At 33.6% G+C, this 25,084-nt stretch overlaps 1 protein-coding gene and 1 pseudogene across 1 annotated transcript; one reads left to right on the forward strand and one right to left on the reverse strand.

Moving 5' to 3' along the window:
* Positions 1 to 25,084, forward strand: part of LOC121224524 (uncharacterized) — a 63,272-nt pseudogene that overhangs the window by 12,066 nt on the left and 26,122 nt on the right.
* LOC107945429 (kinesin-like protein KIN-14R) lies at positions 19,253 to 24,971 on the reverse strand. Its single transcript, XM_016879436.2, has 19 exons — positions 24,628 to 24,971; positions 23,923 to 24,221; positions 23,667 to 23,838; positions 23,489 to 23,559; positions 23,213 to 23,396; positions 22,803 to 22,912; positions 22,595 to 22,694; positions 22,428 to 22,514; positions 22,149 to 22,322; positions 21,778 to 22,051; positions 21,476 to 21,637; positions 21,157 to 21,372; positions 21,037 to 21,074; positions 20,756 to 20,919; positions 20,406 to 20,657; positions 20,254 to 20,319; positions 20,092 to 20,166; positions 19,945 to 20,013; positions 19,253 to 19,833 (listed from the first exon to the last, which is right to left on the reverse strand). The coding sequence occupies exons 1-19, from the start codon at positions 24,851 to 24,853 to the stop codon at positions 19,363 to 19,365; spliced, it is 3,210 nt and encodes a 1,069-aa protein (XP_016734925.2). The 5' UTR covers positions 24,854 to 24,971; the 3' UTR covers positions 19,253 to 19,362.

The raw sequence follows: 25,084 nt of genomic DNA on the forward strand, positions 1-25,084 counted from the left end.
ACATTTTATTTCTTGTCACAAAACAGATAATGCTACACATGTGGCAGACTTATTCTTTAAAGAGGTGGTAAGACTTCATGGCATCCCTAAAACAATTGTTTCTGACAGAGATGTCAAATTCCATAGCCACTTTTGGAAGGTATTGTGGGGTAAGCTTGGTACTAAATTACTTTATTCCACTACATGTCACCCCTAAACTGATGGCCAAACCGAAGTAGTTAATCGGATCTTAGGGACTTTATTACGATCTGTTGTGGGAAAGAACATTAGAAACTGGGAAGAATGCCTACCGTTTGTTGAATTTGCATATAATAGATCTATTCATTCTACAACTGGTTATTCTCCATTTGAACTTGTTTATGGTTTTAACCCACTAACAGTAGTTGATCTTGCGCCATTACCACTTGAACACATTGTTAATTTAGATGGCGAATAGAAAGCTGAGTTGGTGAAATTCTTACATGAGAAGGCTGGGCAACGAATAGCCAAAACAAATGATGCCAACACCAACAAAGCAAACAAGGGGCGCAAACGGGTTGTCCTAGAACCCGAAGATTGGGTTTGGGTCCATATGAGGAAAGAATGATTTCTTGGAAAAAGAAAGACCAAGTTGGACCCAAGGGGCGATGGGCCTTTCCAAGTACTCGAGAGGATCAACGATAATGCCTATAAAATTGATCTACTTGGTGAGTACAATGTAAGTTCTACTTTTAATGTGGCTGACTTGTCCCTATTTGATTTTTCAGATTCGAGGTCAAATCTTTTTGAGGAAAGGGGGAATGATACGAGATCAAAGGCCCGACAAATGCATTCCAAACTAAATGGGACCATTCAGGAGTTTGTTAGCAAGGCCTTAGATGCGTACACGAAAGAACGGGAAAATCAAGATTTCAAATCTTGGGAATATTGGTCCAAGAAACCAAATCTTGTAGCCAAAGTGCATTGGATCTCCGTTACGAGCATCAATGATTCAATTTCGGTAGGAGATGCATCACAATCCCAAATTCTTGAAGGCAAGGTGTAATAAAAAGATTCCAAGCCCAATCAAGAAATCCACCCATACTTAGTCGAAAATCAGGCCAAATTGTCAAAGTGGCCCAAGTTGTAAAGTTTTATATTTATTTATTTATTTATTTTACTTAGTTTAAATTTTTATGTAAATATTCAGTTCAAGAGTCCCAAATAAAGACCCTTGATCGAATTTCCATATTAAAATAATTAGGAGTTTTTTTTTATTTTAGTTTTCTAATTAGATTAGGAAAACACTTGAGAGTCCTATATAAAGGCTTGGCCGGCCACCTTGTTATTCACTTCTCAATTATATCAAAAATTTCATATTTGTTTAAGTGTAGAATTCTCTTTGAGTTTTTCTCCAAGAATTCTCTCTTGGGTTTTCTTTAGAAGTTGTTTTAATAATCTTTTGATTGTGGGAGCCATCTTCAGCCTTCTTCTTGCCATTGATATTCTTTGGAGGGGAGATTAGAGCCATTTGAAGGGAGTTGTGAGATCTTTCGGGATTTCAAGGCTTCTCAAGACTTATCTTTTAATTTCTTGCTGTCAGTTTTTTCTTTATTTCTGCTTGTGCCGAATCTTTATCTAATTTATTTGTTGTTCTTATTGTGTTTCCAGCCTTTTTTCTATCTTAAAGAATCAGCCAAAAATCCCCAATTTCTAGGGTTCTTGCCGATTCATCCTTACTCTTTTTAGGTGAAATTAGATTGCCGAAATTTGGGGAAAACTATCTTTGTGTTCAATTGGGCAGAATCGCAATCTCCTTTAGGGTTTCAAGAACCCTTATTAACACTTATTTCTATTCTCAATTTGATTCTTTGCTGATTTGGGGATTTTATTTCAGATTTGGAAATTCAAAGTTCTAATATTTTAATTTTTTGTTTTGTTTCTGATTTGATTGTTTAGGGTTTTCGTAGGAGTTTCCTGTGACTTGGCAACTCGATCTTGGTCCGCGCGCAACCCCTGTATCAGTGTGTCTAGCGAACCTTGTTGGAAAAAACCCGGTTTGAAAATGGTTTTCTTGCACAATGGGAAAAAATTTTGAAAACTGACATGATTTTTTATATTTATAGTAATAAACCCTAGACTAAAATCGTACCCATGTTTTTGGATAGATGGATCCTTGTCATTCTCGACTTTCAACCAAACGATATTCTTTGCTATTCCCGTACCACGAATTGCCTCGAGCATGGGCTTGATCAAATCGAATCAAATACATAAACTAGAAATAGTTTTCTTTTCTTTTGGGGGTGAAAACGAAAATTCTCTTCTCAAAGAGAAACTGGCAAAATCATTATTCCGGAAAATGTATTTAATTCTTAGTGAATAAAAGTTTCTTCATTTTCGGGCAGAATATCTGAAAGTTGTGTCTATAGCCAGTGTTATCTATTTATAAGGAGAGAAGGTTTCCCCTTGTTGAATTAGAGAAATTTATTTCAATTAGAAAAATGAAATCCTAGTTCTACTAGGATGTAGGGGTGACAACCCTAGTTACATATACTATGGTTTGTCGTCCCACTTTATTACATAAGGGGCTTACAAGTACTTTCTGGGCTTTTAACCCAATATTTTATAATTTGATTCAACCCAATATTTATTTTTCTATTTCTGAAAATTAAACTTCAAATATTTCCAAATAAATAAATTTCTAAACCCAATTCTAATATCGTTAAAATCATAATGACTTTACCGTAAAAGAATCTATGAGAAAATATCTTTAATATTTTCGCATTCAACGGTTCACTATGACCAAATGATTTATTTCCATTTTCGAAAAACATAAATTCATTTTCAGGTCATTTTTCATTTTCATTTTCATTTTCATTTTTGAAAAAACTTTAATTATTTCCAAATATTTCGTATTTCTTCATTTCCCCATTTCTATTCGTTTCTGTTAATTTAATTAAACATGCAATTCATTTCTAGTTTCAACAAGCTAGCAGAGGAACCAATTGAATATATGTAATTGAGACTCGAATGATTTATAATTATGTTTTAGCTTTTCGACTATTAATTATAACCACTTTAGTCACGAAGCCATTTCACAATAGTATTGTGACTGAGCTTTCCCTAACGACATATTATTATAAAAGCAACTCAACTAGCACTCGTCCAATAACCTTGTCATAAGTGTGTTACCCTCATAGGATATCCTTAATCTCTTTGAGGTTCTCTCAATATGATCATATTTTATCCCATGGTAACCGTTACATCTTCCTTCATGAAAATTCAATCATTATCAAATAGTGATCAAGTCATCTATCACAAAGATGAACGACCCGTAGCCACATTTACTTTTCATCAGCCATGTAATGGAAATGATAGAATATCATTTATCCACGTTTCGGGCTATGAATTCCACTATTGTGAATGACGTTACATACTGCAAAAGTCGTACACCCAACACACTAGCTTTCAGTTCCTTATCTATTCGAACTCAGGCTTTTACTTACATCAAAGTGTACGAGTCATGCATACTGATACGAGTCACAAAGGCCTTAGATGCGTTTTTCTTGTTTTCAAGAAAATCAAGAAACCGAATCTTGGTCCAATTTTGTTGTTTTGAGCGATTTCAAGAATCAAGAAAATCAAGATTTCAAATCTTGGAAATCTTGGTCCAAGAAACCGAATCTTGCAACTAAGGCGCATTGGATCTCAGTTACGAGCATTAACAAGCCAATTTTGGGAGAGAACAGATTACAAGCCCAAGTTCTTGAAGACACGGCCCAATAAGATGTTACAAGCCCAATCTTGAAATTTAAATCAGACTTAGTTGAAAATCAGGCCAAATTGTCAAAGTGGCCCAATTTGTAAAATTTTAATTCTTTAAATACTTAGTTTTAATTTTTAGACTTTATAAATAAATTTCTATGTAAAAATTCAGCCCAAAGAGGCCCATTAAAGGCCTTGGACGAAATTCCCTTAAAAGTAAAAAAAAATTAGGTTTTTTTTTTTAGTTTTCCTATTAGAACTAGGAAAATAGTTAGAAGGCCTATATGTATGGCTTGGCCAACCACCCCTTATACACATTAGAAACACATTACAATTACATTGAAAATTTTAGATTTTCTTTGAGTGAAAATTTTCTTTGAGTTCTTCAAGAATTTTCTTTTGAGTTTTCTTTAGAAGTAGTTTTAACAATCTTTTTTATTGTGGGAGCCATCTTCAGCCTTCTTCTTTCCATTGTTCTTCATTGGAGGGGAGATTAGAGCCGTTTGAATGGAGTTGTGAAATCTTTATCGATTTCAAGGCTTCTTAAGACTTTATCTTTATTTCTTACTGTCATTCTTTCTTTTAAATTCTATTTGTGTCGTTTTCTTTATCTAACTTATTTCAATTCTTTTATTGTGTTTCCAGCCAACTTCAACCTTAAAGAAATCGATCAGCACTCTTCTTGGTAGCAAGAAAACGTTCTTCAATCATCCTTTTCCATTGATCTTGCCGTCTAAACAACCTATCCTCATTCTATTTCAATTTTTGGGTTGTTGTGATCTGTTGCATTTTAATTTTCTGTTTCGTGTTCAATTGATAGATTTGGCAGGTTGGAGTCTTTTTTGGGGTTCAATTACGTGTTCTTGATTCTCAAGAATCCTTATTAATACTTATTTCAAGTCTCAATTGGATTCTTTGCTGATTTGGGGATTTTATTTCAAATCTGGAAATTCAAAGATCTAATCTTTTATTTTTTTCTGTTTCGTTTCAGATCTGATTGTTTCAAACTTTCGTAGGAGTTTCCCGTGACTTGACAACTCGATCTTGGTCCGCACGCAACCCCTATCACATACATAGTCTATCATCCATTTAGGATTTAGGTATGCCACACTATGAATGCCATAAGTGAATAAATCCATAAATGGATTCAGAACCTATTCTTATTGGGTCTAGCCCAATGTACTGTCAGTTAAGTCAGTCAATCCATGTCTCATCTTTTGGGAATCATCCGCTTCGATGCCCAAGACATAGCATCTCTCCAATTGGACTTGATAGACAACATATTAGCCTTTCAATCAGTTTGCTCATTTCCAATTAGACTAAGGACATGTTTAGGTTTGTCTACTAATACAAGATGTCTTTTCGTATTACGATCTGACCACGTAATACCGCTTAGTATTAATTTAAATGTTAGACAACCAATAAGCAACATTTGCTTCCATTTTTCTTTGCGTGAAAAAACCATGAGGACAATCATACAAAGTATATTAATGTAATCTATAAATTTGTTTTATTATTCAATCTAAAAGAATTATAAGTTTACAAACGAATATACTACACTTAGGGCTCTAGTCCAGTAGTCTTCCACTTCCTCTAGTGAAGTACATGAGTCATATTTCGCATTCCTATACTCTTCACGTGTTTCTAAAAACTCATATCTAGTAGAGTCTTGGTAAACGAGTTTGCAAGGTTGTCTTCCAATGCGATCTTGGCTACATCCACGATTCTATCTACAATTGTGATACGAACTCGCCTAGGAATTTCATTGATGCCAATCAAGCTAATCAAATCATATTAATCTTCGAGACGAGTTCATATCAAATTGTCTCCCTTATGATGTGATACTTATGATCAATATGTTTCCTCCTCTTGTGGTTTCTCATCTTCTTGGTATTAGCTATTGCCGCACTGATGTCACAATATAATATGATAGCTTTTCCCATACCAGGAACGACTTTAAGATTCGTAAGATTTACAACTAGTAGATTCACAACTGGTAGATTTCATTAACACTTGGGACGAGTTAGCGAGAAAATTCTTGACGAAATACTTTCCCCTGAGCAAGACAATTGGATATTACAAACTTTTGGTAATTAGAAGAGGAGTCACTTTACGAGACTTGGGAGTGCTTTAAGCTCATATTATGTAAGTGCCCATATCATGGTTTGCAAGATTAGCTACAACTTCAAGTTTTTTTATAATGGGCTTATGGAAACATGCACTCTAATCTTGATGGAGCGTTCGTAGGGGCGTTCATGTTAAAGACATATGCCGAGGATTGCCAACTCATTGAATATATGATAATGAATTTATATATGTGGCCGAATGAGTGGTTCACATATAGAGCTAAACAGTCGACCGTGAATGTAGTCGGTAACAGGACAACTATCAACAAGTCATCGAAAGACTCAATCAATTGGAGATGAGTTCGGCTAAGGCGTAAGTCCAAAATCAACCCATTCTAACTCATTCTATTGCAAGACATGATGGTGAAGGCGCTATGTGGGGAAATGTTAACGATGCAGCCAATTGGAGGTTAATTATGTAGGGGCAATAGAGGACACAATCCATACTCCAACTCCTATAACCTAGGTTGGCGTGACTATCCTAACGTTAGGTAGGGAGAGAACCAAGAAGGTCCCTCCAATCAAAGAGCCCAAAACCTTAAGCTTCCTAGAACCAATGCATCATATCAACCTCCGTTACCATTTAGAGAATCCTAAGAGCTAGAGAGAAAACTTTTCTTTAATAGTGACCCTCCGTTGTTGATTAGGATAAGTAAGGTTGAGGAAGGCTTTTATGTTGTGCAAGCTGATATGTGTCAAATTCGTGGTCAACAAGACCAAGTCTTGCATTTGTTGCAAAACAACTTAGCTTTGAGCATAGCTTGTAATATTGAGCCTAATCCAAAGAAGGAAGGAAAAGAGCACGCCAAAGCAATCACCCTTAGATCTAGGGCAATGGTAAAAAAACTATCCAACAGATTGGTGGGAAAAGGAAGTTAGTGAGAAGGATGTAGACACTTACACTCCTAGTGTTGGAAATGGGGTGGGAGAGAAAGGAAGATTCGAGAGTAAGCCCACACAAGTTGAAGCAGAGGATAGAATAGTTTTACCACCACCACCAAACCCAACACCCATACATTTTCTTTTGCGTGTAGAGAAGAATAAAAAGAAAGAGAGTTATGAGTTTTTGCAATTTCTCAATATATTTAAGGCCTTGAATGTGAACCTCCCCTTGCTAGAGCTCTTTGAAAATATGCCCAAATATGCCAAATTCCTTAGGGATGTCATGTCTTGTAGGAAAAAAATAGGTAAAAGGGAGCAAATAGCTCTTAATGAGGAATGCAAGGCAGTAGTCTCTAGAAGTGTTCCACCCAAACTTAAAGACCCTGGTAGCTTCACCATCCCAAAAGACATAGTAGGAGTTAGTTTAGGGAAAGCCCTATATGATTTAAGGGGAAACATTAACGTCATGCCAATGGCTATCTATAGAAGGTTTGGTTTGGGGGAGCTTAGGGAAACGACGATGACCTTGTCTTTGGTACGTCCCAAGGTAGTCCTTGAGAATATGTTAGTAAGGGTTAGGAAATTTATTTTTCCCGTTGACTTCATTGTGCTGGATTTCGAGGAGGATATCAAAATTCCTATCCTCTCAAGGAGACCTTTCTTGGCCACACCTAGAGCTACCATAGACGTAGGAAAGGGTGAGCTAACCATAGACATAGAGGGAGAGATCAAGATTTTCAAATGTGTAAAGCTCGAGCCTAGGCCTAAAGAGGTGTTACCATCCTAAGGATATGAGTGTCAGGTGGTTAAGACAAGACCTAATCTTGCTAACGAATTTGCAACTTTTATGGAATGGTGTAATCTTTCAAGCGTTCATTCAACATGCAAGAAGGTTTGGAAGAGAACAAGAATGAGAAAGACATTATGATTTTCGGGAGGCCTCAGTCACATTAAACAAGAAACGTATCCAAGTGTCGAGACACCAGCGAAGCATCATTTCGGGGGTGTAACCGATTGCACCAAGTGCATTTTTAATTTGCTGCATGTGACAATTAAACTCGAAAGTTGTAAATAATTGAATCATTGAGCATTGACTCTACATACTTTCTGTATTTAGATTAGGATTTTAATGTTTGATAGATTAATTTTGGACTTGGTAGGGTAGAATTTTGAGGGTTGAGAGAAATTTTGATGATTTTGTAAATTTTTTGGGGTCCTACTTAGTGAAATCACAATATCCAAAAGGGAATATGGTTCGCAACAAAATGTGCAAGTATACACAATCGTTATCAATTAATAAGTAAAAAGAGTATCGTCTCCACAAGGATTGTGCTTAAATCAATAATTATAAATTTAATATTTACAAGTTGGTTAAGAAAACATAATCTCTTAAGGTGATGGATGATAAAATTAAATTAATCAACTATATGCAAATGATTTAACTTAACTTAAATGAAATGAAATAAAATAAAATGCAATGAGATGGTTTAGGAATAATTTCAAAAGACGGAACAACAATAACATGAATAAGCTAGAACAATTACAACTTCTTAATTTAATTCATTCATCATCATGTTTAACAAATGTTCTGAAAAAATTTCATGGCAACTCGATCATTCATTAACTTGGAATCTAATATAAGTTATTTTGAAGTCTTATACTTAGGAAAACTTGCATATTTCTATAATATTTAACTAAGGATTCCTTAGAATTTATGTAAAGTAATAGGGACTAGGTTGGTTTGAAACAATTTAATCACATAAACCTAAAGTTATGCAAGGTAATAGTATTCTTTTGGAATCATTATGATCCTTTAATTTATTTTGGGTCAGATATAAATTAAGCATGCACCTTCCAATTATTGCATTCATTAATTACCATATGGTTTGGATTAAGTAACTAATTCTAATGCATTCAGACATATTTTAATACATGAATAACATGAATGATTTTAATTGAAAGCATGAACAACTGAGGCATAAAACAATATAAACATGAATTGAATGAATTTAATCAAAGCATTGCAATTATTCTAGCTAAAACAATTCAAGTCATTATCATTAATGGAAAAGCAATCAAACAATTTGCAAATATGTTTATTGTAACACCCCTAACCCGTATCCATTACTGGAACAAGGTTATGGAGCATTACTGGACCTATCAGACAATTTACAATTAATATGGAAACCAACACATTTTCACATTCAAACCTATTTAAAACATGCCTTTCATAAGTAAATACGCATCATATACCAAATGACCAAATGGTAATCTTGAACCATCACCAAAACCTTTATCAAAAAGACTCAAGCCTATACATGCCATATAACCAATATCACAAAGCTTATAAATACCAAACCATAGCTAGATAGTGTGATGAGATCTCCGACGACTTCCAACCCGAGCAAGCCTCTGAAACTCTATAAACATAGGATTGCACCATTCTATTTCAAATTCATGCACATAGTTAATCCAGATTTTCATGAGTTTATTCATTCAAAACACGTATAGTTTGAATACTTCTTATCAATTGATCCACATTTTCATATGCATAAGCAATTATATATATACCTTATTCAATTCAATATTCATCACTTTTTCTTTAGCCAAGTGAATTATCATCAAATAACGATATTTCGCACACTATGTGCCATATGTATATTTAGTTAAAACAACTATAACTCATATCTCACATATCATCTATACAATTCACATAGATCATATTCCAATTCATTCTTAATCATATAATCGGTAACAGTATAATGCCTGTTGAACCTAATGAAACATCGAAGGATACGGGTGATATATATTATGTGCGTTAATCGGTAATCCATCAAATCATTATCATTTCTGCTCTTTCGAGCCATGATCAGTAAGCTCATTCCGAGCTGAAGAACGGTAAACTCTATTAAGCTGAAACGGTAAGCTCATAAGAGCTGATATATCGGTAAGCTCATACGATCTGTGGTGAGTCTGCAACAAATGCAGGAGCTTGACCAAAATGGTAACCCTAGTGATATGTCACTCGTATCCTACGATTTTCTATAGTTCAAACGGGGCTCGGTATTACTCAATACATTTCAAATTAAGCAATTCAATACTGTTTATTTCAACCATTCAATTCACATATATATACATATTCATTTCATACAACTGCAATTAAATGAAAGTTCAATTCTAATTATACGAACTTACCACACTGCATAATTTAAGCAATTAAATCAATATGTCCAACTCTAATATTCAAATTCCTATCACACATACACCTCAATAGGTTAGAGTCTCAAATATGTATATAACCAACATTTCATCCATGAATGGTTCAATTTGACATTCAACTCACATAGCATTTCATTCATACATTTCATAAAATTTCATTTCCATTTCCATATATCCTTATAACACATATCATATTTCATATACATGATACACTAAGAACTTACCAAATTACCCTCATTTGATTCTCATTTAGGTTTTGTACGTATCTGTATCACTTAATTCGATTGTACTTTCATTCTCGTATTGACTTTGCCAGTTGAACCATTCGGAATCATTAAGGATGCTCAGAAATCATAATAACTCATACAATGTCATATCCTAGATATGGTCTTACATGTTATCACATATCGATGCCACTGTTCCAAACATGATCTTATATGAAATCATATAACGATGCCAATGTCCCAGACATGGTCTTACATGTTATCACCTCTCAGTAATCCTAATGTCATGACATTTGTATCCTATTCTATTCCTAAGGATCATACAGGGCTTCTGGACGTCGTAACTCTGTTGATTTCAGCTCGTATTCATGACCATTCATCATTCAATTCAATTTAATAATAATTAAGCATTTATAACACAATTTAAATACGTTATTAGCATACGAACTTGCCTCGTTCGCAGTAATGACGAATTAGGTCGACTAATCCGATACTTTATTTTCCCCCGTTCTAGATCCGAATCTCATTTTTCTCAATTTATATAATAAAAAATTTTCTTATTTAATCATTAATTCATTCAATTTAACACAATTTACACATTTAGGCAAAATTACACTTTTCCCCCTATTATTTCACATTCTTGCAATTTAGTCCTTATCACATAAAATCACAATTTTATGCAATTTCATCCTACCCATGCTTAGCCGAATTCTTCTTATTGCCTTAGCAGCCCACATTTTCCAAATAATCACACTTTTAACCACATAATTTTAATATTCACAATTTAATCCCTAATTTGCATTTTTATAAAAAATCACTTTATAAAATATGAAAATCTAACATCAAATATTCATATTTCATCATTAAACATCAAAGAACACATAAGGTCATCAATGAAAACTATCAAAATCTTTAACAGTTTTGAAATCGAAGAAACGCGCTAGCTAGTACTAGTTGCGTCTCAAAAATGTATAAATCACTAAAAACAGATCAAAATCCATACCTATTTGAGCAAAAATACCATGTCCAAAAGTCAAGCTCATCCATGGCTATTTCAAACTCCATTTTCGATTGTAAAGTGGATGAAAGAATATGATAATTAACTTTATTTTATTTATTTTATCTTTTATTATCAAATACCAAAATTAACCTTTAAAAACATTAGTAACTACATCAAATGCCACTCATTCAATTATTCTGAAATTGATTTGGCCTGCTCTTCATGTCTTTGCCGAATTTGGGCTCTTCTCCCCCTAATGGACAGTTTGGCAACCCAATTAGAAAACAAACTTAATTCTTTTTAGCAATCATCTTCTTTTCAACAATCATCTTCCAAGCTGGGTTAAATCAATTCTCCGAGTCCAATTCATTGGTTTGTCATCCATAGTGTGAGATAATTAGCTTACTTACACGTGTGTCCATACTATAACTCTCGACATTGAGCAATTCAGTGGTCCAAGCTATAACAATTTAAGCAAGAAATTAACATGTAGCATAATAATGTGAAATGATGTAAAATTAACACCTAATTATGTAAAATTACAAACTTTACTAAAATTATGCCTAATGTCTCAATATGAACAAAAATTACACAATTAGCTATCCAAATACTCGGGATTTGTATAAATTCTAAGCAAAAAAGGTGATGTAAAAACCTATATAATTTAGAGTTTTCACATCGCTAAACTTAATCCATTGGTCGTCCTGAGTAATGTTTCAAAAAAAAAGAAAAAAATTAATAGGGCAATCTTGCACAATATTTAAGCAGAATAAAATCTTCACGTAAGCATGCGTCAACAAATTTATGTTCACAAACTCTTCTTACTGATAAGTTGCTTCATGCAAATATTATTTCAAAATTTTATACTAAATGAAAGAAATTGTTAACACAAGCCATAATTTGCATGCAATTCAAAGTTATATATAAAATCCACCATTCAATTAATTTTCCTTATTTAATTAGACAAAACAATGCTAAGGTTTAATTAATGATCTTCATAGGTTGAACTTAGTAATGTCTCTCCTCTAATGTAGTTGGCATAATTATCAAAATCAATACGTCTTTTATAAAGTTATAATAGGGCTATAATAAAGGTAGAGATAAAGAGAAGTGATTTTTAGGATAAATAATCTTAACCTTAATTTTGTCTTAGATCATTTGGGGAATAGTCTTCCTACTAACGGGTTTTAACACCTCCAAAATTAATTTGAAACTCATGCTCAACAATACTTCTCAACACTTGATCAGATTTTTCTTTTCTTTTCTTCGCCTTTCTCTTCTTTTTTTTTCTCGAAACATGTACATCTTTCTAAATTCTCCCCCGAATTTTAGTCACCAAGACAAGTATAGTTAAGATTGGTGCAACATAGGGTAAAAATTAAAAAGATGACAATATGACTTATGATGTAGGTAAATCATAATAAAGTAGGCCATATAACTCAAACTAATGTTCCAAGGGTTAAATTAATATGGTAGGTTTGAAAAGCTCAAACGATCCAAAGAAAATGTGCCTAAATCATGTTTAGATTCTTATGCCTCCTAGGATATCGCCTTAAGAAAGTTACTAAGACAATTCTAAAGAATTAAAACTTGAGACCATGGTAATTGATTTACCGACTGTGGTGTTATTGAAAATTGAATTGAAATTCCAACTGGTTGTCTTACCATTGGTTATGAAACATAATATCCTTAAGTAGGATAAAATAGTACTTGAGAAGGTTGTGACGCCCCAAACCCGACTAGGACAGCCATATCTAAATTCAAAATATCACATTAGCCACTGAGGTGAGAACCACACCAAACAATCATGCACACCACACAATTGTAGAATATTTTATATAGGAAATTATACCTAAGTGTCTGTTTTTCTAAATTAATCATTTCATTCACACAATCAAAAGGTATAAGGCATACCTTAATACTCAGCGGTCTCCCTTAGCTACAAAAGTTTGTTAGTTCATTTAATTATCATCGCATTGAACAAGTAATAAAACCATCCAGATAAGCAATCAAGCAAGCAATTATAATGTTAAAAAATCCCTCCCAAAAAAAAAAACCAGTCCATAATGTTCGTTTACAACCCGTTGAAAATTTTATTTAAAAAGTCTAAGTCTAATTCTAGTACTAAACCCTTGGAATGACCCACATTGCCTTCACTTCGGAGCTTAAAAGCTCAACACACATACTCAAAGAAAATGACTTGTGATGGATCACCGATTTGTCACCCTTCTCGCTAACTTGGTAACTATTTATCTGCAAGGTAAAGTAAGGGGGTAAGCTTGGGAAAGCTCAGTGAGTACACATGCATACAACACAAATATATATACACACCAGACATGTTAAGATTTAAACATATTTTAACAATTTACATATAACACAGTTTTCATACTCAACACAGTGATATATTGACAATTCGTGAATATGAAACATAGTCAAATTATATATCCATTGGATAAACAGATCTCCAAAACACACCATATGACTCATAAAGTTGTACGCTATCTCCATGTAAGTGTAGCACGTATGCTTACACTCTTCAAACACACCACGCTATCTACGGTGAATGGAGCTATGCTCGACATTCCCCTTATCTCTCCAACACTATCTCTAGGACGCAATGCTTAACACATAATAAAAAGGGGTGAGTACACCCAATCCTACGGCATGCCAATGATATCCAACGGTTTCAAGTGTTCACATTGCCAACATATCTAATTAATAACATTTTATTACACAATATATCTGGCTCGCATTACTGCTGAGTTTGCACTTAGCATTTCACAATAATATAATTTTGCACTAATCAAAACTCGCAATATCATAAATCTCATAATTCACTTATGGGTTCGTGCATGCATAGATATGTATTATCGATAAAATTTGTATGTTATAAGAGTCCACATTATATTATTTATTTTTATATCCATACGCAATCATTACATGACCATATACGAATATATATATTACATATATCCTATTTAGTAACCTTTGTCACGTCAAATTTTAGCACACATTAAAAGTTCCATAAATTTATATACTATATAAAACTATACCCATAATTATATATACTATATACAATAGAACCATGCATATATATTATATATATAACACCGAAAACCACGTATATATATTATATATAATAAAGTCCATGCATATAAATATATTTTACATACAATAAAGCCCACACACATAATTTGTTATATGTATAACCACCCGTGCCTATATATGTATTATAAATAATACAACCCTTATACGTAGATATATATTATATGAAACAGTACCCCTTAAAACATATATATAATCATAAACATATATATTATATAACAAGACGTTTAATTATTTCATATATACATATATTTATGTATAACACAAAATCCACGCGTATATTTACAATGTATATATCAAGACCATGCATGCATATCATAAGTGGGGATTCACAAGCCTCACTTTGTGATACAAACTCATATTGTGATTGAAAATGAGTCGTAAGTTTGCCCGATCGTTAAATTAAGTAGTTGGTTTTGTTTAACAAATTGGCTAAATTAAAACGGGATAGATGTTTAAGTAGCGGTTTAAAAACAAATTAAAAAATGATAGTATGATGGATGGTAGGCTTAAAACAAGATAGAACCTTTAACAATGGTTAAAGACCCGAATCTTATAGGTTTTAAGTTAAAATGGATGGATTGAAAACGGACTGAGACCCGCTATCTAATGAGATAGGAACCTTAGGTATTGGGTTGAACGCCACACCCGAAATGGTGATAAGTTCAGAAGCAAATTCAGATTGATGCCACTAGATGCTAGATAAGTCAATTTGAACCTTGAAGAACTAAGAGAGTGAATAGCTCACAAAATAAGCAAAGTTTCATTCAGAATCAAAAGTTCTTAACATAGGTAACATTTGAGCTATTTATAAGCTCAACTAAGTCCAGCCGAATGGCCTCTAATGATTACAAATTAATGAGCTGAATTGAACTTAGTTTTCAGCTGGAAACTTCATAATTAATAAGCTAAATGAACTTAGTTTTCAGCTGGAAAATTCATGGAACAAAATCAATGATGGTTGTCCATTTAGATGCCCGAACAACCTTTGTGCTGTTGTCCATTGGTGTGCACGAAGAGGCTGAAGGTTGGGTCTCTTGATGTCCACGAACAGCCTTTGGCTGTTGACTTAATGCTTGAGCTGAAACTAGCAATGTTCAACTAATAAAATAAAGGCCGGAATTAAAGGCTCCTAGAAGTTACCACATGCATGCACAGCTTGTTGTAGCATTTGAGTGGCCATGGTGTGAACATACGGTAATGAAGGGCCTTTGTGTGTGAACAGCCATAACCGAATGGTCATTGGAGTTTGCTGGCTGTTCAGTTGGAGAATTAAAACAACAAATTCATCCCCTTGCCGAATGGTCATCTAGGAGATTGGAAAGTTCATCTTCAAAGTGCATGCATGGCTGAATGCATGCTCCTCATTAAATGTGTTCATTGAATCGGCAAATTCATGCATGTCCAGCAGCCACCTTAATCAATCTGTTAAGACACATTAACAATTCAGTCAAGACATCATCAAACACAATTAACACTCTTAACATGTAATTGACTTAAGACAAAAACATGAATTAAATCTGTCCTAGTTTGAACATATTTAATGGCCGGTCAAGACATGATTTTAATATGTAATAGGCTAAGACAACTCAAATATGCAGCATGTTTGGACTCATTAAAAACGAACAATAATGGCACAAAAACACTCAGATAACTAATTAAACTGTAGGAATTAAATCATAATTAAATTAGACTAAGTAATTAAAATGTCTAAAGAATTAGTAGCCAAACTAGCTAGCTAATTAGTCTCAAATTGTTCTTCCAAAAGATTATATATATCCCTAGCTGAACCGTCCAGCACTTGATTCATGAGTTCCTTCTTATCTTCTTTCCAAACTCGATCCACCATAGCCGAAATAGCATCCTTGAAATGTTTGGCACGGGAACGAGTAATCGGTCCACTAGGCAGCTTGTTGGCATCTTGGTTAGCTTCAATTGAATCCCTAGGCGAGTTCGTATCACTTTGACTCTCTAAATCTCACAATTCATTTTAAAACACGACATACAAATACACTCAATTGTAGCTCACCATGGCTCGTCGAACTAGTCAACTTTATGCTTTCCTTTATCCCGATTTGTTAAGGCTCCACTAACGTTTTTAGCTTCACACAAAAATATACATATTACTAAGCATTCAAAAAGAATCTAACTTATCTCTTTGTATTCATACAACGACTCTTCACTCACACATACTTATTCAACTTATTTTGTACAACCTATTTCGCTTAATTTCTTCTTTTTAACTTAACTAAATCCTTAATGTCTACCTCCTAACCCCCTAACTTGTGCTTAATTATAGATCTAGACCGATAATTCAACTCAATTTTACTAGACACTACTTTTCTCGAAAAACCACCGTTCATCCTCATTCTCAAAAGAAAATTATTTAATTCATGCAATTATTTAAAGATTTTGATAAATTGAATTTGTAAACCTATTAATCTCGTCAAAATATACTAAAAATCATTTTAAAAAACATCTCTTAGCTCTTTATTATGAGATTCGCCATTTTATGCAAAAGATAACTTTAAAACCATGGATCTATAATTTTCTTACTTAAATCTATGAAAATTCAAATTAAAAACACATAATAAATGTTTAGTACATAAGAAAACAATAGATTTACCTTTAGTTCGAAAACCTCCACAAATTTGCACCATTGAGCAAAAACGAGCTAAGTTTAGGTGAGAAATTGGAGAAGAAAGAGTGATTTTCTTGCAAAATTGAATGAATAAAGAGTGTTTAGATGCTGAAAATATATAAAAAAAACTGTAGAAAGTTTTTAGAGAAAAATTTTCTAGATCTAACAAATTTTTAAAATGAAAAAGCGTAGAGAGAAATTGGGAAGGCAAGTGGCTTTTTTAGCCAACTAATTTTTATAAAAGAATTGGGCTATTTACCCTCTAAGTCCTCTCATATTTCTCCCCTGTTCTAATAACTCCCTTTTTAACAACTAATCTTAATTTACACATTTAACCTCTCTACTTTAATCACTATTCCAAATTAGTCTCTATTAATTTTTTACTAATGCCCCAACTATTAATACCATTATTATTTTATTTAATTATTATTATTTTTACTATTATTAACTAATTATTTTTTTATCCTATTTCAGCTTCTACGACACAAAATTCGATTTTTCTCTTGAGCCCACAATCTAATGCTCATTTCTATTAACCTGGGTTTTGGGATGTGACAAATGTATTGACATAAATCCTTGGTAGTCCATTCCCCGACTTTTCCTAGAGGTTGTTTACATCTACCCATAGGGCCTGCTAAGATAATTTGCGATAATATTGTCATTACCTTTGACATATAAAACTTTAAAATTAAAAGTGAATATTCATTATATCATCTAACTCTTCTTGATATAGTTTCCAAACTTTTATTAGTAAGAAAATGTTTAATTGCCTAATTATCAGTTTTTATGATAATTTTTTCAGGTGCTAAATATATAAGAAACTTTTGTATTCTTTTTTTTTTTGAAAATGAATTTATATTTTAAAATTTTTTTATAATTTCTGAGTTTTTTTAGAACAAGTAAAAAGCCTAGCGGGTTGAAATGCAATGTCAATGCAGCATGTATTGCGGCAGACTCTGCAATCACATTTGGTGCGGTTCTTCACGATGTTGAGGGCATTTCGTCGCTGGTTTGATAGGCTTCTCCCCGGTGCTATACGATCCACTTATTGACAAAATGATGCTTATCCGAAGGACTCTCTCTTGGCTTAAGTCGGAAGGGTGGGACAATGTTAAGGTTGAGTCAAATTGCAAGGATGCTATTACTTCACTAAATTGTCAATCCTTGGGTATTTTCAAATATTGTTTAAAGGAATAAAAGACTATTTTAAATATTAAAATTTTGTATCAACCAATATGGGTCAATATGTATCGGTACGAGTTAGTATTGACAGAAACGAACATTGAAAGAACATTGATTATTTAATACTGCTTTACAATGAATGATACATATGAGTACCGGTATAATACCAATTTCTATAAATATCACACATTTTAGAAAATAAAAGCGTTCCTAACAGTTACACTATAAAAAATAAATGAAATTCGGAATTATATTTTACAATATTTCAATAATTTTTGCTAAATTTATAATTAATAATTTTAAAAAGCAATTAACTTATATTTACAAAAACTTTATTGTAATCAGCTAAATTTAAAAAGCAATTTTGTAAAATCGTAGAAACATTTCAGCAAAATTAACAAAACTAAAAAGAATTTAATCAGAAATTTTACAATTTTGACAACATGGCTTGTTGCTTGTTTCTCTTGACTTTGTTGCATTAAATGAGTTAGTTGGTGTAATGCGGAAAATGAATTCCTTAATCTAAGTTCAATTCTCTAAATTAGCACTTTAAATTAATGGTTCGAGATTTTTTAAAATATAATTTATTTTAATTATGTTGCATACTTCCTTTTCTTAACATTTCTTTAATTATGAAATTCTTGTTGTCAAAAAAAAATTCAATTCATTAAAGAATAAAAATGAAAAAACAGTCCAAAGAAAAAGCTTCATTCAATAGGAAAAAGAATCTTGCATAGAATGGAAATATCAATAAAACTTTCAATTATTTTTCTATATCATGTTCATCTTTACATTCTCATCATGTTTTTTCATTGCCTTGATTCTGTTAAATTTAGCTTTATTTTCTCATATAGTTTAGAATGGACAATGTTACAAAACAATTTACTGTGGTAAAATTACTCTAAAGAACTAATCATTCTAAATAGCAGTGGACAGTACTAGTAAATAGTCAAACAATTTACAGTGGTGAATTAAAATTACTTCTAAAAATTAATAATTCTACTAAATGGATCAATTCTCTCCTCGAATCAAATAATTTAAATTTTAATAAAAAGTATATTTTGTAAAATCGTAAAAACTGTTAAACAATAATAGGGAGTAATTTGATAATCCCTTGCAAATTACAAAAAAAAAAAGAGAGGCTGTGAACTTTCTTCAAATTTTCTTGATGATTAAAAATCAAATTCGATACAATAAGAGTTTCTGTAGAAGTTACATCAATATAATTACTCCAAAGAATGGAGTCTAGGCTTGAACAACTTACCTTGACCAAATCTTTTTCTTACTATCTCTCTCCATTGCTCCGTGGACTTGACCTCTATTAATGACCCTTTTGTGAGCCACGGGTCCCCGTGCCGCTAAGCTACCTGGTTTTGTTGTTTTCACACCCCTTGCAATCTTAGGTGGATCAGATTTTCTTGCCCTTTTATCAGCCAAAGAAGCAGCCATAACTATATTGTTCTCTGTTTCACCACTTCTAGAGTACCTTTTCTTCCTTGGCTCATGAACTAAATCACTGATTCTTGGCTGTTTGAACCCATGGCTCAAGGGACGGCTACTGGTTGAGTTTGAACTCCTTAGGATATGAGGTTCAGCTTCATTCATGGACTCATCATCTTTTCTCCATTTTCCTTCACTAGGACTGGCTGCAATCGTATCAGCAAAGCTACGAGCCAGTGCACACTGCAATTGTTGTTCTTGCTCCCTCAATCTATCTTCCAGCTCCTTAATCTGCTACAAAATTATCTAATTAGCAATCCTATTTCTTCATGCAAAGACAAGGATGGTAGAATGGACAAAGAGGTACAGTTTCAGATAATAAGAGCAATATATGTAAATGACCTTTTGACGAAGAAAAATGGAATCTGGGTTTTGTTCTTGCTCTTTTAGCTTTCTCTCAAGCTCCTTGATCTGGAAAAGAAACATAACATGTTAAGCTTTCTATACCTCTAATAAAATATGAACCAACAGTACTGAAATATTTGCAACCTTCAGTTGAAGAGAAAGTGAATGGGACTCGGATTCTTGTACTTGCTCTTTCAGCTTATTCTCGAGTTCTTTAACCTGTTTGAATCAAACTATTGTCTGTCAAATACAACAACTAGAAAACACAGAGACATAAAAACAATAAAAAAAATTGTGTAATGTAACCTTTTGCTGGTAGCTAGCTGAATCCGATTGGTGTCGCTCTTTAATCTTGGCCTCCAGTTCTTTAACCTTTACCAAATAATAGCTTCTAGTTAGTATGACTATGAAGAACAACGAGTTGCAATATGTCAATAATACTTCATTTTGATAGCAACCTTTAGTTGCAAAGCAGTGGAAATCTCTTCTTTCCCTTTCAATCTATCTGAAAGTTGTGAGAGCTGCTTCTCTGATTGGTTATGCATGCTATTTTTCAGCTCCAATTGACCTTCAAGTTCTTTAATCTTTTCTTGTTGTGTTCTGTAAACTTGGTCTCTACCTTTGGCCTTACTCTCTAGATTCTGTAAGCTCTCTTCTAGTTTCTTTAAAGACTCCTCTTTGGATCTAGATTCCTGCCTTGCTTTTTCAAGCTTTATAAGAATTTAGAAGTAGTTGCAGTCAAGTTAGTTGATCAATCTTATACTAAAATAATAATGATGGAAGCAAAAAACTTAATAACTAGACCTACCATTGTTTTCATCTTCTGGAGCTCACTTGTATCAACTTGCCTCTTAGCAGGACCCAACTCTACTCCTCGAACTCGAGTTGCAAAATTCAAGGAGCTCAAGGTTTCACTTATGTCCCTCTCTGAAGGACTAATTTGCACAAACATCAAAGTCTTAGAGTCACCCCCTGATAAATACTAGCTACTGTTAGTTGCAACATTGGTAGACTGATTGCTTCGAAAACTAATGTCAGTAAGACTAACAAACAGAGATTGAGTAAACAACAAGATTCCCCCAGATTTACCTAATGAATCTTGAAGTAAATGTGTCAACTTTGAATTCCTGGAATCAAATGAAAGATGTCATGCACAAGAATGAAAGGGCAAGTGGCTATATAGTCGAGTAAGGTAGACAATCAATGGACCTGTATGGAATATGGCTACTTTTTGTTGCTAAAGCGTACACAACATCCCCAAGAGCTGAAAGGGATTTATTGATATTTTGAGCCTCCTTGAGTCGTTCCCCTTGTGCATCAGTTTTTGCAAGCCTCTCACTGCCTGCCAAATCCACAAGCCAAAGCTTGCTGTTGGTGCACTCACCAGTCATCAAGTTCTTTGATTTTACCATTATACAAAGCATGCTGAACAAAAGTAAAAGAGAAAAAGATGAAAAAAAAGATACAGAAAATAAAAGAGACTCGTTCATTTTAAAGTGTTGAAAAAGAAAAAATGGGGTCTTGATACCAGTGGGATCGGCTGCTATGTTCATTCACATTGTTTGATCCAACAGCTCTAGAATTGCTTCCAATCTGCAATACATTCCAAACTTCCTTTATATTTTCAACCTGAGCTTCTACAATGCCTGGAACATGATGAAACCCTTCAGCAGATTGCTTTATCTCCAACCTATCAACCAAATCAAATGAATGCATTAAGCTCCAATATCTCAAGGAAATTCATCCTAGACAACATAAACCACACCATTCAGGATACCATATTTTGAAAGTAAGTAGTTAAAAATGTAACAAAAAGTACAGCTGTCTCACCTCTTTGATGTCGGTGATGTAGATAATAAGTCTCTAATTTGTTCATTATAAACTTCAAGAACACTAACAGATATGTTATACATAAAAGTTTCACTCCTTTCCTTAGCAATATGAAACAATTGCTCTAGAGTTCTATAATTGACTCCTCTGTTCTGGTCTGTGCCTTCCATTGTAAATGTCTTCCCTGTTCCTGTTTGCCCGTAAGCGAAAATACAGACATTGTAGCCATCTAACACTGATGTCACCAATGGCAAGGCATCCGCAAAAACATCAACTGTTATGACAAAACAAACACTAGCTCAATCAGCATCTTATAGCATTTTAATTGGTTATATAAGGGCCGTGCATCAAATGATAGGGGTAATTGTTACCTTGATTGTCTTTGGGTGTGTACACTCTATCAAACTTGAAAGTCTTTTTGGAGGCACCTGTCAGAATTCCAATGTCTCCATCTTTTGCTGCATCAAAATCTACAACTTGAGCAGAACCAGCTGATATCTCCTCTTTACTAAGTGGGCGGCAGCGGCAAAAGACTCTGATATTACCTGATATTAAATAAATACTGTAAGAAGTGTTTTCCCCTGTACTCTTCAATGATAAATTTCATAGACTGCATTGATAAACTACTCAGAAGGGAGAAAAATCCTTGCCTTTTGTTTCCTGAATTTGATTATAGAGCTCCTTTCGCTTTGCTTGCTCTTCACTATACTTCACTTTGAGATCCTCACACTGCTCAACTGCAAACTCATTCTGTAAGTCTATGCAGATGTATAAATGCAAAGTCCAACTCACTTAACCAAGTTAAATTAGACCTTACCGAGTGCTTGGACACCAGTGACCATTTTATTCAGTTCAGGTATTGACTCAGCACAGGCATGAGCTTCATGGGAGAGCTGAGCATGTTCATTTTTCATTATCTGCAGAAACATCAATAAAAAAATGCATTAAAATAGATAATCCCTCAACAACAGTAGGAAGCGAAAATATTAAGAAATAGAAGATTATTGGAAAGATAGAATCATTACCTTTATTTTCTCTCGTAAATTATTGACTGCTGCTGCCCAATACTTCTTATAATGTTCATAACTGCTAGTAATATTTTTCAAATTTTCAGCTTGTTTCCCCACAGTGTCATCTGACAAGAGAAGATTTCTTGAGTTAAAAAGGAGCAAGTATTACTATGCCTCTCATTGTGGAACTTAAGCACCTAACATAATCCAAATAAACCACCATTGCATAGTCTTTTTCGTCAGCATTTGTGATCAAGTCAGAATTTAATAAACAATATACCAACAAATCTTCCTCCACTCAAATGCTTCAAACATTCAGAAATACGAGGAACAAGTAATTATTTAGCAAAAATGAGAGTTTCTAAGAAGAAATGCATTTACTCATGTCATTAAAAACTGAGAACAAGTAAACTGATGATAGTTACCGAGAGTGCGTGTTAGGAAGATCTTGTTGTCAAGTTCCATCCTAACCTTCTCCAGCTGCTCATTAGCTGCAGTCAATGACATCCAAGCCTCGTGGCATTCATGTGTCTTGAGCTGGCACTGTGTAGTGAGCTCTTGTATCTTCTTTTCATACTTATCTGTAACTTTTGTTCGTACAAGTTTCATCTGCAAGCACAAAATAAAAGTCTAAATAAGCAGGAAGTTCAGCCTTAACTTCTCTCATAGAAAACATCAAATCATATTAAATAAACTCTAACCTGAGCTGAGGAAACTTCAATTTCAGCAGCACAGTTATTGCACTTAAGGTATTCTTGCGATCCCTGAGTAACTGTTTTTAGATCATAAATAAAGGTTTCAAAAATAAGCAGTTCTTCTAACATGGTCCAAAGTTAAATCTAGGGGTGAATCAAATAACTAAAACACAAATTCCAGTACCTGGAATATTTTGTGTTTTCCTTACACAAATCCCACAAACCATGGGGCTTCCTATAACTCCTTCAAACCTCAAAGCAATTAGCCCATCCTCCTTCACTGATACCCTCAAACCAACAACTTGTAATGGCTTATTGGCTCCAACAACTGAGAAGATATCAAAATCTGACAATACCTGTCATATTGACACTAAAATTTCAACATTTGTAGGCAGTGAAAAACCACAAAACAAATTGAATGATTTTGACAAGTAACTTGCCTTCTCTTCTTGCATATAGACATTGAATACCCTCATTCCTTTAGGTCCATTAGTGTTAATGATCTCTGCAAAATGAAGATCAACAAAATAGTCTCCCGGAGGAAGATTATTGAACCGGTATGAGAAGCTACCAATTCTTGCCGACCAATAAATGAAAGGACAATCTCCAGCCTCATTTATAGGCTCATTGGTCTGCATAACATTTCCTCCTTCAAAGTAATTATCCCCCAGAAATTTCATGCTAGAATCTGTTTCATTTAAAGCCTCTCCTCCAGCGTTTATAAACATCACAATTTCATCTGTAAATTGTATGAAATTTAAGGAAAAATATTACTACCTTGATTGAATCATATACCATTAAGAACTACAAATATAAGTCAAAATTCATAATTTACTCATAAGTGTTAAATTAATCTGCAATATACATATATAAAATAAAAGCAACTCAAAAAAGTTTGAATAAACTTCACCTCTTTTCTTATCTTTTCTCTTTTTGTAATATTTCAAACAAGTTCTGGAATGCTACTACATGTACTTTAAAAGATTTTTTTAAAAATCCAAATATAATTAAATCACGAGAAACTTCTGCTTTTTTGGCAAGCATATCAAGGAAAAAAAGAGTTGTAATTTCTTTCTTTCACAGTACTTTATTATTGATTAAATAATTAGGAGTTTAACAAGATAAAATCATGAAATTTTACTTACCGGTGCAATTAGATTTGGAAAACCCGGATGGGATCAGCCTTGAATTAGAGTCACAAAGCATTAGATCAGCAAAAGATTCTTCTTCACCTTCATCCATGGCGGATGTAGGGTTATCTAGATTCAAGGCAAGATAGCATTTTTCTGAGTCGAAACCCCTAGTAATAGAGAAATCGGGGAAATGGGTTTCTGGGTTTTGGAGAAAAGCGTTTAACTGAGCATTATCCATCGGGTGTGTTTGGTTGCCGAGAAAACTCTTGAGATTTGCTTGGATAAGTCTGTAACGAGCAAGAGTGAAAGAAAGAAAGAAAAAAAGAATGCGTTTGAAAATGGGATGTATTTGGAAAGGAAAATGTTCGAATTTGAATTCCTCTTTGTCGACCGTTGGGGGACCTTTTTACCGTTAAGGACCTTTTAGGGTTTGCCAAAGTTTTTGCAAAACCCATTGGGCTTGCCTTTC

This window comes from Gossypium hirsutum, chromosome D12 (genome assembly GCF_007990345.1).
Source record: "Gossypium hirsutum isolate 1008001.06 chromosome D12, Gossypium_hirsutum_v2.1, whole genome shotgun sequence".
Classification (NCBI taxonomy): Eukaryota; Viridiplantae; Streptophyta; class Magnoliopsida; order Malvales; family Malvaceae; genus Gossypium; species Gossypium hirsutum.